Source organism: Macrobrachium rosenbergii, chromosome 16 (genome assembly GCF_040412425.1).
Source record: "Macrobrachium rosenbergii isolate ZJJX-2024 chromosome 16, ASM4041242v1, whole genome shotgun sequence".
In the NCBI taxonomy this organism is placed as follows: domain Eukaryota; kingdom Metazoa; phylum Arthropoda; class Malacostraca; order Decapoda; family Palaemonidae; genus Macrobrachium; species Macrobrachium rosenbergii.
Genome location: NC_089756.1, coordinates 60,068,593 through 60,081,977, shown reverse-complemented (window position 1 = coordinate 60,081,977; position 13,385 = coordinate 60,068,593). Strand labels below are relative to the sequence as shown.

The following is a 13,385-nucleotide window of genomic DNA, read 5'->3' as shown; positions in this document are numbered from 1 at the left end:
TTATTATATATATATATATATATATATATATATATATATATATATATATATATATATATATTATATATATATATATATGTATATACATATATATATATTACATATATATATATATATATATATATATATATATATATATATATATATATATATATATATATATATATATATATATATGTATACAGTAAACCCTGTATTCGTGGTCTCAATGATTCACGGACTCAACTATTCATGGATTTCTCTATGGAACATATATTCGCATTATTCGCTGAAAATTTACCCATTCGTGGTATTTTTCAATGAGAAATATTCACTAATTACTGTATTTTCATATTATTTTCATGACTAAATGCACTTTTTGTGATAAAACTATTAAAATACTCAGGTACCCAGGTAGTGCTAGAGTTATGATAATTCGATTTTGCGATGGAGTAAGCAATTAATACCGATACAACATTTATAAAACTTTCTTAAATTTCGTGCAGGCGCAGGCAGCAGCGTACAATCAGGCAGTGAGAGAGACCAAATTACCATAGACCAACTTCTTTTCCTCCACTCTTTATCCCATCTTCTAGTTAAAAAAGTGAAAGGGAATCATAAAAGTATTGTTAGTAACGTTATACTCTTGCGTAAATGTGTACAGCCATAAATTACTGAACGAGAAACTGTTTTTTTCCTTTAACCAAATCGGATAACAGCGGATTTGCTTCTATTTCAACCATCGTACAGTAGTAAACAATTACCATAGTTATAGTACAAATGTTGTTAAGTAGAATGGGGCTGATATATTTTTACATTATACCCTTGTTCGGTATGGATAAAAGATCAGCAAAGAAATATACTGCTAAATTTAAGCTGCAAGTTGTAGCTGAAGCTGAGAAAACAATGTTCAAGCTGCTAATGACTATAAATTATCGTGCATCAGCAACATGGATGAAATTTGACCGTAATTAAATTGGAGAGACAGTATTTCAATGAAAACTAGTGTGCATGAAAGAACACATATTACTGCTATTTTTACGCCGATAAATGATAAATACATAAAGCTCGTATTATGATGAAATCAAGTGAAAATAGTGAACGGAATCTTGAATTTTTTTTTACTACACTAAACAAACATGCCCCTAAATGTCCAACGTCATCTATTAACGAAAAAAAAGCTAAGTTAATTTCACAACGAGACGTATATAAGTTATACTGTAAACCCCCATATGCATGGGGGATGTGTACCACACAACCCCATGCGAATAGCTAGAACCCGCGAATACCTAGAACCCTTCTAAAAACACTTAGAACTTCCTATTTTGATAGTTCAAACACACACAAAGAAAAACTAAAAATGCTTATACAGTAATTATCCTACGTATGGTGGGGTTAGGGTCCTAAAAAACTGATCGTTTGTTGGAAAAAATGTATCTCGAATTTAGCCTAGCCTACACTAGGGCATTCAGTATCATGTATACATATATGGTAGCTTAGCCACACTATAAAGTATACTCTGTACATACACTGTATAGTAATTATTAATATCAACTAATTCTGGAGGTTCATGCAGATTGACTTATGATAATTCAATACAAAGAGAAATTGAATAACAAGAATTAGCTTAGCCTGCGCTATTGTATATTGTATACATATACGGTAGCGTAGCCTACATTATACTGTATAATATATTCACATATTGTATTATACAAACATCAAATAACTAATATGCATCTTTTCCATGGATCTTTTAAAATGTTATGCCTTAATTCACTGTATCCAGTAATATTGTATATATTCTTATATTGCTTTTGTATTATAAATGCGATCATAGCGATCAGCGTTTTGGTTTGGAAATCGTTTACACAGTGTTTATTTCGCTGTGTTTAACATGGTTCCGAGCGCTTTTCTTCCTTCTAGTTAGCGTAAATGAATCTCTAGATACTTTATTTATATGGGGCAAGGTTATTTTTGTTATACTGTAGGATGTGTTTTTAAGTCGAAATATAACTTAAATACGTCTCGTTATGAAATTAATTTAACAATTTTTTTCGTTAATAGATGACTTTGGCCGTTTGGGGGCGTTTGTTTTGTGTAAAAAAAATCAAGATTCCATTCACTATTTTTACTTGATTTCATCATATGAGCTTTACATATTTATCGTTTATCGGCGTAAAAATAGCAGTAATGTGTTCTTTCATGCCTAGTAGTTTTGATTAAAATACTTTCTCTCCGATTTTAATTATGGTGGAGTTTCGTCCACGTTGCTGATGCACAATAATTTATAGTCATTAGCAGCTTGAACATTGTTTTCTCAGCTTCAGCTACAACTTGCACTTAAATTTAGCAGTATATTTCTTTCCCAATCTTTTATCCATACTGAATAAGGGTATAATGTAAAAATATATCATTCCTATTCCACTTAACATCATTTGTACTATAATCTACTATAATTGTGTATTACTGTATGATGGTTGAAATACAAACAAAAGGGCTGTTGTTATCCGATTTGGTGATAAACAAAACAACAGTTTTTTGTTTGGTTGTTTATGGCTGTACGCATTTACGCAAGAGTATAACGTTACTAACAATACTTTTATCATTCTCTGTTACATTTTAACTAGAAGATGGGATAAAGAGATGGAAGAAAAGAAGTTGGTGTATTGTAATTTGGTCTCTCTCGCTACCTGTACGCTGCTGCCTGTGCCCGTGCGAAATTTTATAATATTTTATAAATGTTGTCATATCGCTATTAATTGCTTACACCATTGCAAAATCGAATTATCTTAGGGTGAGTCTTTTAATAGTTTTATCACAAAAAGTGCATTTAGTCATGAAAATGAGATGAAAATACAGTAATCAGTAAATATTTCTTGGTGAAAAATACCATGAATGGGTGGATTTTCAGCGAATAATGCATATATATGTTCCATAGAGAAATCCATGAATAGGTAAGTCCGCAAATCATGAGACTGTGAATACGTGGGTTTACTGTATTTCGACTTAAAAACTGTATAACAAAAAATAACCTTGCGCCATATAAATAAAGTATCTAGAGATTCATTTACGCTAACTAAAAGCAAGAAAAGCGCTCTGAACTGAGTTAATACGGCGAAATAAACTTACCGCGTAATCGACTTCCAAACCAAAACATTGATCGCTATGATTGCAATTTATAATACAAAAGCAGTATAAGAATATATACAGTATTATTGGATACAGTGAATTAAAGCATAACATTTTAAAAGATCAATGGAAAAGTTGCATATTCGTTACGTTGAAGTTTGTATAATACGATATTATGTGAATATAGGGTACAGTATACAGTAATGTGGGCAAGGCTACCTTATACGTATATGATATAACATAGTGTAGGGTAAGCTAATTCGTGTTTGTTATTCAATATCTATTTTTGTATTGAATTATCATAAGTCACTCTGCATGAACCTCCAGAATTAGCTGATATTAATAATTACTATACTGTGTATGTACTGTATAGAGTATAATTTATAGTGTAGGCTAGGATACCGTATATGTATACATATTGGTACTGAATACCCTAGTGTAGGCTAGGCTGTATTTGAGATACGTTTTTTCCAACAAACGATGGGGTTTTTGGAACCAAACCCCATCGTAAGTAGGATAATACCTGTATAAGCATTTTTAGTTTTTTTGTGTGTGTTTGAACGATCAAAATAGGCAGTTCTAAGTGTTTTTAGAAGGGTTTTAATTATTTGTGGATTTTAGCTATTTGCAGGGGTTATGCATCCCCCATGAATATGGAGGGTTTACTGTATACTGTTTATAATATATATATATTTATATTAACTTTATCAGATACGCAATTGTTCTGTGTATTAATACAATTACTAACAGGACTGACTGACAATGAGGACTGTTTGTCGTAGAAAGCTTGTAACTTTTTTTAATAAACATCTTCGCTAGATACCATCCTGTTTGAATGAGGTCCTGTTAGCAAATATGCACTGTTTATTCACTAATGAATGTAGTTTTTCATGTTGTGTTCGTGACTAAATACAGATGACTAAATACAGATTTTTATGGTAAAAATAGTTTGTATGACTAAATACAGATTTTTATGATAAAAATAGTTTACAGTGTTCTTATACTGTAGTAATGTATCTGTTAAGCTCATTCCAGGTTAGGCCCAGACTGAGCATAACAGGTGTACAATTCTCTCTCTCTCTCTCTCTCTCTCTCTCTCTCTCTCTCTCTCTCTCTCTCTCTCTTTAACCCTTAGTGGACGGATTGAGCCTCAGTGTGAAGTAAAACAGGTTTGGGGAGATGGACTGATTGCACTTCAGTGTGAAGCAGAATTACGCACCACTGTTACGGTAATAGTGATTCGAAACAAAGGTGCCAATACTTCTATATGCTAGAAATTCACTAATGGCAACTTTTATACAGATGTGAGAGTTAGGCCAGTATCAGTAATGCTTTTGACATAAGGGGGAGGTACTGCATCTCTCTCTCTCTCACATGAGTCTTTTTGTAAATTTGCTTGTAAATATACGAAGGGGTTGCTGTTGTTTTTTGTTTTTGTCTTTTACGATAGTATGTCGGTTGTAAATGTAATTTTACAAAGAAAATTGCAAAGAAATATTAGAAAAAGCATGTAAAAGTCAAAAAAAAGTTACTGAATCTTCCTTCTCGTAAATTTACATGAATATTTACAACAAATATGCAAAAAATGTGTTACTGCTTTTATTTCTTATCTGTTTTGATATTGTGTCAGCAGTAATAATAATTTGACAAAATACAATGAATTTATGTATTAGGAAAAACATATAGAAGTTGGTAAAATTTACGATTGGCTTGTAAATGAGGCCCCACAAGGAGTTGTAAATAGTCATTTCAACTTCTTGTGGAAGGTAGGGAAAATTTTTTAGATTTTTTTTATTTATACAGGGTGAATGTACGTGTCATTCTCTTTCCATTGCCATTGATGTGATTTTTTTTTATTTTGCCGACCTCAAAGTTTCCCCGGTCTGGGGTGCTGCACATTTATAAATTATGCCATCCCTTAAGGGTTAAGAGTACTGTATGATGTATTTGAAGTGATATTACTGTAAAGTGTTTTTGGATGATAGAGCATATTGTACAATATTTAAAATATTCGCTAGTTATTTTCATATTTTCATTTTATTTTCCAGTAAAAGCAGACTGGAAAATAAAATTAAAATAATTAGCGAATATTTTAAGTATTGCACAATATGCTCTATCGTCCAAAAACACTTTAAAGTAATGTCATTTCATATACATCTTATATTACCCTTAAAGAGAGAGAGAGAGAGAGAGAGAGAGAGAGAGAGAGAGAGAGAGAGAGAGAGAGAGAATTGAATCGAATCGTACACCTGTTATGCTTGGTCCGGGGCCCAACCTGGAATGGGCTTAACAAATACATTGTAAATCATAATAAGTACTGTACACTGTAAATCATTTTTATCACAAAAATCAGTATTTAGTCATGAACATAATATGAAAAAATAAAGAAATTAGTGAATAAATAGTGTTGCTCTTCGAAAAAAAGCAAATGACAGTAGTGGTAATTTTAGAGATGTCCATAGAAAAAATCCGTGAATTGGTGAAGGTTCCCGCAGAAAAGTGTAAGATATGTTCCACAAAAAAGGTAATGGAGCACCTAAGAGTATGGTGCTTTAGCTGAACTGCTGAACAATGATAGATGCAGGCATGAATAATTATTAAGGATTACTGCGAAAGATGAATATCACAGTTACTTGAAATTCCAACATGCCCGACATCTTGTGTTAAAAAATTTAACGTAGTGATCCACGACAAAATTAAGCGTTGAAAAGTGAAGCGTGAAAAAGTGGGGTAGCACTGCATTCCCTTTGGATCAGTCTAACAACACTCAACACTAGTATTTTGATTGACTAAGTTTCATCCAAAGAGACCACTGGACAGGAATGGGAAATTACTCTGTTCTTTTCCATTTCTCGAAGATATTCTTTTCTGGACTCCGCAATGTCTTTCCTTTCTATCAAAATTTTCCTCCCGCTTTGCACCTGCATATACTTAAATCCCAGATGCCTTATTATTCTAAATAGTGAACCCCTTGTCCCGTAAACTTGATGGGAGGTTCCTGGACTTTCTTTAATAATTCCCAAACTATTGGTATTTCGCCTCTGTCTTAAAATGCAAGCAGCTCTCGTCTAATACATTCTTAGTCAACATTATCCAGATTCCCTACAATAGGTGACAGTCGTTTTTGTTTGGATGGTGAACCTATTACATGTATACCATTAGATGACTTGAAAGACTGCAGTAGACATCAGTTGCTTTTGCTGTTTTCACTGTCACTTTTTGTTGTTTTGCATAGACCCTCGCTGGCAAATAATCTATGAACATTCAGTATTATATTTTTAATTTGGCTTCCATATTTGTGTTGGGAGCGTTGGATTTTTTTGTTATAGAGCCTGTGGGTTGCTCTGGTAGCTCTGGATTAATAGTGCACATAGCAGTAGAAGTTGTTATAGTGCATAATAAAAGTAAATGAATGGGCCTCATCTGTAGGCTTTAAATTATCCATACAGAAGACTCAAGCAGTAATGTTTTATGAAAATAAAAAGTTGAAAAATTATGAAGAAATAGATTTAAAAATCAGAAGTCTTCTATACCAGTTGGCCAAACAGCAAAATTTTTAAGATTAGCATTTGATACTTGAACTGAAAAGCCCACATAACATACATGAAATCAAAATGTTAAAGAGTCTTAAATCTAATTAAAAAACTATCAAACACGACTTGAGGAGCCAACAGACATACCCTTACTGTACTATATAAAGCAACAGTGCTGTGAATCATTGTTTATGGAAGCAAAGTATATTGTTCGGCATCAGACGCAATGCTGAAAACATTAGACCCAGTTCATAATGAAGGCCTTAGAATATGTTTAGGTGCTTGTAGATCACCAAAGTCTTCTTTACAAGTTGAATGTGATGAACTCTCTCTCTCTCTCTCTCTCTCTCTCTCTCTCTCTCTCTCTCTCTCTCTCTCTCTCTCTCTCTCTCTCCAACCAAAAAACTATTTGAATTAAGAGATGTATTTATTAACAATCATTTACCACCTTTCCCAATTAGATCTAGAAGATTGTTCGAGTCACTGAATTTTAATATACAGATACCTTCAATAGTAAAATTACTTCCTTCTTGGAATATGAATAAAATGAAAATTTACACACTGAAAATATTTATCAAAGAGTTACTCATGTGCCCCAGAACACCATAGACAACATGCAGTAGAGCATATAATTCAAAAATGTCCACATTACGCAATATACACAGATGGATCTAAGTCTCAATACGGAGTGAGATATGCTGTGGTGTCCCAAGAAAAAATGTATCTGTTCTCGCTACCTGATAATGCCTCAGTATTTACAGCCAAGTTATGTGCAATAGCATCAGCCATAAAAATAATTAGAGAAGCCTCATTTAATAATTTTGTGATTTATAATGACTCCAGAAGCACTGTAGAAGCCATTCCAAGTTACAATCCAAAAATAATATTGTACAAGGAATTAAGTTTTCACTCCATAAATTGTATAATAATGGGAAAAGTATTGAAATATGTTGGATCCCTGCCCATGTAGGGATTAAAGGAAATGAAGAGGCTGATAAAACAGCTAAATAAGCGGTCCACATGACGAGAGCTAATGTAAACATCCCTCTTAGTGACTATTTCAAATATACAGTATAAAAACAATCATTGTAAGTAAATGGTAAAATATATGGAATAAAGAACTGAAAAATAATAAATTAAAACAGATAAAATCCAATGTTGGAAAATGGAGTTCATCATATCAGAGAGAGAGACACACAAGTAATTCTGACACTTCTTCAAATAGGCCATACTTGTTTGACGCATGGACACGTGATGAACAGTCCACGTGGCCCTCCTCCCGAATGCCCAGAGTGCAAAATGTTGATAAAAGTCAAGCATGTATTGTGTGAATGTCCGAAATATAACCTGCAGTGATTGTCAAATTTTGGAAGTAGATCTATGAAGGAAATTTTGTTAGAATCTTCTACAATTTCATTAATACCAATTTTAATGTTCATGAGGAGCTGTGATTTTATTGATAAAATATAAAAATAAGTAAATAATAAAGATACGAAAACCCTTAGATGTCTAATGAATTTTAAAACAACTAAATTTTAACATTTTAATTAACTTATTCTGAATTTTAATATACCTTTTTAGTGAGCATATGTGGAAACATGAGTATAAATGTATTTATTGTGTGAGTGTGTTCTAGTATGAGAGCGTTTGCTTTGTGCAGTTTTTAATTTCATTTTCATTCATTTATCACCATGCCAGATGACCTATTTGGTCCCAGTGCCAGGCCTCTGGCCTAGACCTGGCATTTCATCCAAATCCTTCGGGCCAGCCCTATGAGAGCTGATAGTCAGCCTAGTGGTCTGGTTTAACTGTTTTAATAATAATAATAATAATAATAATAATTTACAGTGTTTTCTTTTTGTGTTGGTGGAAACAGGGTAAATGTATTCGTTGTGTGTGTGTGTTCCAGTGTAAAAGTATGTGTCTTTGTACATACATTGGTCCCAGTGCTCGGCCTATGGCCCAGACCTGGTACTTCATTTCATTCTGATCCTTCGGGCCAGCCCTATGAGAGCTGATAGTCAGCTTAGTGGTCTAGTTAAACTATCTTAATTATTAATAATAATAATAATGTGAAAGAAGGGTGAATTGTAATCTTTTAGGTAGCCATTGTAGGAAGAATAAAGAGCCTTCTTGCTATAAACCCATTTATATTCCATCACTGTACCAACAGTGGCACTATTCCAACCTAGACTGGCTACAAGAGAATTCTTGATATTAGTTGGTATGTCTTATGGAGCCCCAGCAAGACCATAAGGGTAACTATGGAGCCCCAGTGAGACCATAAGGGTAACTCCTTTGGGGGCTCACAGCAGCTACCAAAGATAGGTTTTTCCAGTACTGTATCAAAACTTGTTTTTTAGTACTTGTTCAGTTTATGCTCAGAGTTACTAAAATATGTATGGGTTAATATTTATAGAACCACCTTTTTATTGCTTATTCCAGAGGTGAAAATGGGCCAGGGTGTTGGGTATTTCGACCAGTTGACGGAACAACAAAGAAGTGCTCCTTTCAGTGGCTCCTTGATACAGACTTGAAGGGCTGGATTCCTCAGTATGTCATTGATCAAGCTCTTACTCATGCCATGGTAGATTTTATAAATTGCATTAGAAATTATGCTCCAGTAATCATGGGAAAATCCTCAGAAAAGCACAGCTTTAGGTAGTGTGAACCTATCTTTGTGCAAGGTGAGAGCTTTACTGTCATTTGTTATTTGAGTTGATGTAATACACATGAATCTGTGCATTAACATATTGGGAGAGAGATCTCATGGTGTTTGAAAGGCAATCATTTTTAGATCAATTGAGTATGGCTTATAATATCATATGCAAATCAGAGAAGCTTTCACAATACTGTTTAATACAGTAATTAGAATTATGACTAAGTACTGCTGTAATGGAGAAGCTGTAATTCATTTTAGTCCGAAGATTGAAAGCCCATCTGTAAAGGCAGTGTCACATGGACAGTTTTTTTGCACCGTCTTCTGATACCTTGACACCAATAAGGGCCCAAAGGTATGTATGTTGTCACAAAGGCCAGGTTAATTGCTACCATGATCAGTCATTTTTCTTACTCCAGGGAGAAACCAGATAAATATCCTACTAGGTAATACACATCAAAAGGTAAAAATGTTTGAGTTTGAATGTTTTGCATGTGGCAAATTGCCACCTTGTCATCCATTTGGCTAAAAACAACTGTTTCTCATGTTTTGTAGGCTTAGCCAAATGCTAAAACTTAATCATTGCTTTACAACAGTCATTAAAAAGATCATTTGATCCTCAAAATTTTCATACAGTAAAACTAAGAGCATTAAGTAATTGTGTTTATATTGTGCTAAATTGAACTTTAATATTGGTTTTGAACATACTGGATTAGCTGTTCTTCCCGCACAAACAAAAGTACAGTACCAGTCTTTGGCCCCAAGATGATAAATACAAGAAATTTCAGTTTTGCCATCACTAATGGCTGTTACATAAAAACTCAGGTGACAAGATGCAAAACTATGCCAGAAACTGGCCATGTTACAGTGCCTTAAAGATATAAATGGAGCTTGGTTGATATTAATTTTATGTTCATACAGTGCTATCTTCAGTGTGATTACAATTAAAGCATAGTTTCACTGAAGGTGTCTGTGACAGAGCTGTGATTATCCCTGTTATTCATACTTTCCTTTTACCTTATGCATTATATTTGATATGCAGATATTATGTTTGTGTAAATACATTTATTTACATTCCCATTGCTCCCATTACATTATGGTGGCTTTTTTTATTGACCTTCCAAATGGGAAATGTATAGTCTTATAAATGGTGCACTTGAGTAATCAGTTCATATTTCTGTATGAATTTTGTAATATTTGTTGATCAATTTCTACCTCTCTCTATCTGTATGTTTATATTTGGTGGTTGAATATTCTGTAGGTTTGTGAATTGAAAAGACAGTGCCTGTATGATAATCATTGGTGCCAGCTGAAGGTTGTACTATGTTGTTTTTCATTTTAGTTTGAAAATTTTAAAGATTTTTATATTAATTGTAGTACTAAATGCTAAATGATGATTCACATTCATTGTATAAAGTTGATTGGCAGGTCCCATCTTCAATAGACATTTAGTTTACTTTGATTTCAAGTGCATTCAGCTATCCTTAATGTAAATATTAAAAGTGCTGGTATTTGTCTCTGTAGGTTGCCTTATCATTGAGGCAGAATTAGCCCTATCTTTTATACAAAACCAAAACTGCAAAGTTTGCTCTCTGTTATAATCTAAGAAACTAGCTGCTTTTATTGCATACTGTATTGAAGATGTTATATTCAGAAATACTGTATGTTGTAGTTAAGGAAATACTTAGTAGGTTAGGCACTCCTTGTCGTGAGTATCATGATTATGATAGACCCTTACTGCCACAGTCATTCCTTCTCATTCGTGGGATTGACATATGCCATACAACATATTTTGGGTGAACCCAAGTAATTGTTGCAACGATTGAAATCTAGGTACCTTTTATGCAGTGTAATGTGGACTTCACAGTACAACCTTTTTGGCCTTCTGCCATAGATAAATCATTACTTGGATTCTAAATGACTGATTATATCTCCTCTTAAGGGCTAGAAAGCAAAAACTTAAATGGTTCTTACACTGCTCTTTAGTGAAGAAAAGTATTTAATGAAAAACAGGAGAAAAGCAACTTTTGTATAGTGTAACTAGAAAATTCTTCCATGGCAGTTGGTAGAAGGTATAGTAGAGCAAGTCACCCATGAAGTTGGTTTGTATGAATTTAGGATATAATGTTGAAATCTGCTTTAAGGAACTCCTATCAGCTTTAAAGTAACATTTTGATCTGTCATATATTTAAAAAGGTTTTTTAATCAAGGAAATGTTGAGTGAAAATAGATGACTGTGTTTGGTGTTCGTGTTCCACATGTATTAAAGGATACATCCTTCTCCTCAGCATTACCTGTATCCAACCCCCCCAGTTCCTCGCTGGGTGAGTGGCTTCCGTTCTCAGCTACCACTCTGTTGGTCGCGAGTTGGAATCTCTGACCGGCCAGTGAAGAACAAGAGGAATTTGTTTCTGGTGATAGAAATTTATTCCTCGCTATAATGTGGTTCGATTCCACAATAAGCTGTAGGTCCCAATCTGCTAGGTAACCAATTGGTTCTTAGCCACGTAAAAGTAAATCTAATCCTTCGGGCCAGCCCTAGGAGAGCTGTTAATCAGCTCAGTGGTCTGGTTAAACTAAGATATACTTAACTTTTTTGTATCCAACCTTAAGTACAGTGCTATATTCAATCTGAAGCTCTGCTGCTTTTTCGCTAGGTACTACAGTACATATTTTTGTAATTGTAATTGGTAAAATGCTTGTTATATTTTGATGTTTGATGATACTCATTTTGTTATTTTTTAAGAAATATTGTCACAGTGATGAGGATTTGCCATGCTAGAGCTACTTAAATTCAGTCAGTCAATGAATCACTTGTCACAGTTTTTTAATTGTAGAGTTAACTTTATTTGCTATTGATTAGTCTGTAATTGGGAATGTATCTACAGTAGAGCTGAACATCCAGCATAGAATAAAACTTTTTATTTAAAATTAATCCAGTCATTGTTTTATTACATATTTTAGTTTAGTTAGAACATTGCTATTTCAAATGTTTATGATGACCATTTTTTCAATGTTTATTGCTATCAACAGATGCTTACTGTTGTCAAGGGCCTGGCTTTTATCCATGCTTTTCTGTTAAAATAGTTTAATAAGTACGTACAAGGATTTTTAATACTTGACCTCTTGAAAGCCAAAGAACTGAACATTTTATCTTTATTTTTGCTTGGATTGTTCACCATATCTTTTGTGATCTTAGTTTAACAGAATAATTTTTTGGATGTGTATGGATCAGCATCTTCTAAACCAATGCTAGGTTTTGACATCACCTTGTCTGTTTTCAATTACTTTTTTATTATTATATTTGGGAATTGAATTATGGGTAGAAAGGTAAAATGCTTACTTAAGTAACACATGATTGACATAAGTCAGTTGACAGTTTTAAGGTAAAATAACGTTTTGCCAACTGCACCTGGTTGGAGTTCAGGCAGAAAATGCACAGGGCAGAAGAGTGGTAAAACACATTGCACCTCTATCCACACATAGGGAAAAGCAGGAATAAAAAAGGGATTTTGACGAAGGAAAAATCTATTTCTGGAGAGGGTCCCGTGTCACCCGGTGGAAAAGTCCATTCAGCACTTATTTCTAGGTAATTCCGTTGCTATTTGTAATGATATGACATTATAGTTTTGATGAAGCAAAGATTTAAAGCAAGATGTAGGTTAAAACAGTGGTCATAGTATATTAGCATATAATTATCATCAGACTCAGCATTGAAAACTTATATTGAAATCCTAAAGAGAATGTCAAAATATTCATGTGATACATGAAATTTCTAAGAAAACTGAAAACCATACTTGATGTACAAAAACCGATTCATCATGATTAGCCTTGTTCCATGTAAAAGGGACCCAGCTACAACAACTGGAATAGCTGAAAGAGGAGTACGCCCAGCCTGCAATCCACCATCTACCTGCAACATCTCCCATTCTTGGTAGCTCTGATTCCATTAAATGTGTGTAGTCTGCAGTCCATTTCTTCATACTCTTTTTCACATGCACATTTTCTGAAGAGCTCACAGTGCACTCTTTTTTTTTTTTTTTTTCTTCCCTTAATGTGTTGAAGGGTTTAATGAGCCTTTACAT

The 13,385-nt window shown here is 33.6% G+C and overlaps 1 protein-coding gene across 1 annotated transcript in view; it reads left to right on the top strand.

The window, feature by feature from the left end:
* Start1 (Steroidogenic acute regulatory protein-like) overlaps nt 1–11,730 on the top strand; it is a 437,354-nt gene extending 425,624 nt beyond the window's left edge. Inside the window, 1 exon segment of the mRNA XM_067119201.1 lies at nt 9,087–11,730. Within this exon segment, the coding sequence (XP_066975302.1) occupies nt 9,087–9,306 (220 nt within the window). The 3' untranslated portion in view covers nt 9,307–11,730.
* Nucleotides 11,731–13,385: the final 1,655 nt, after the last annotated feature.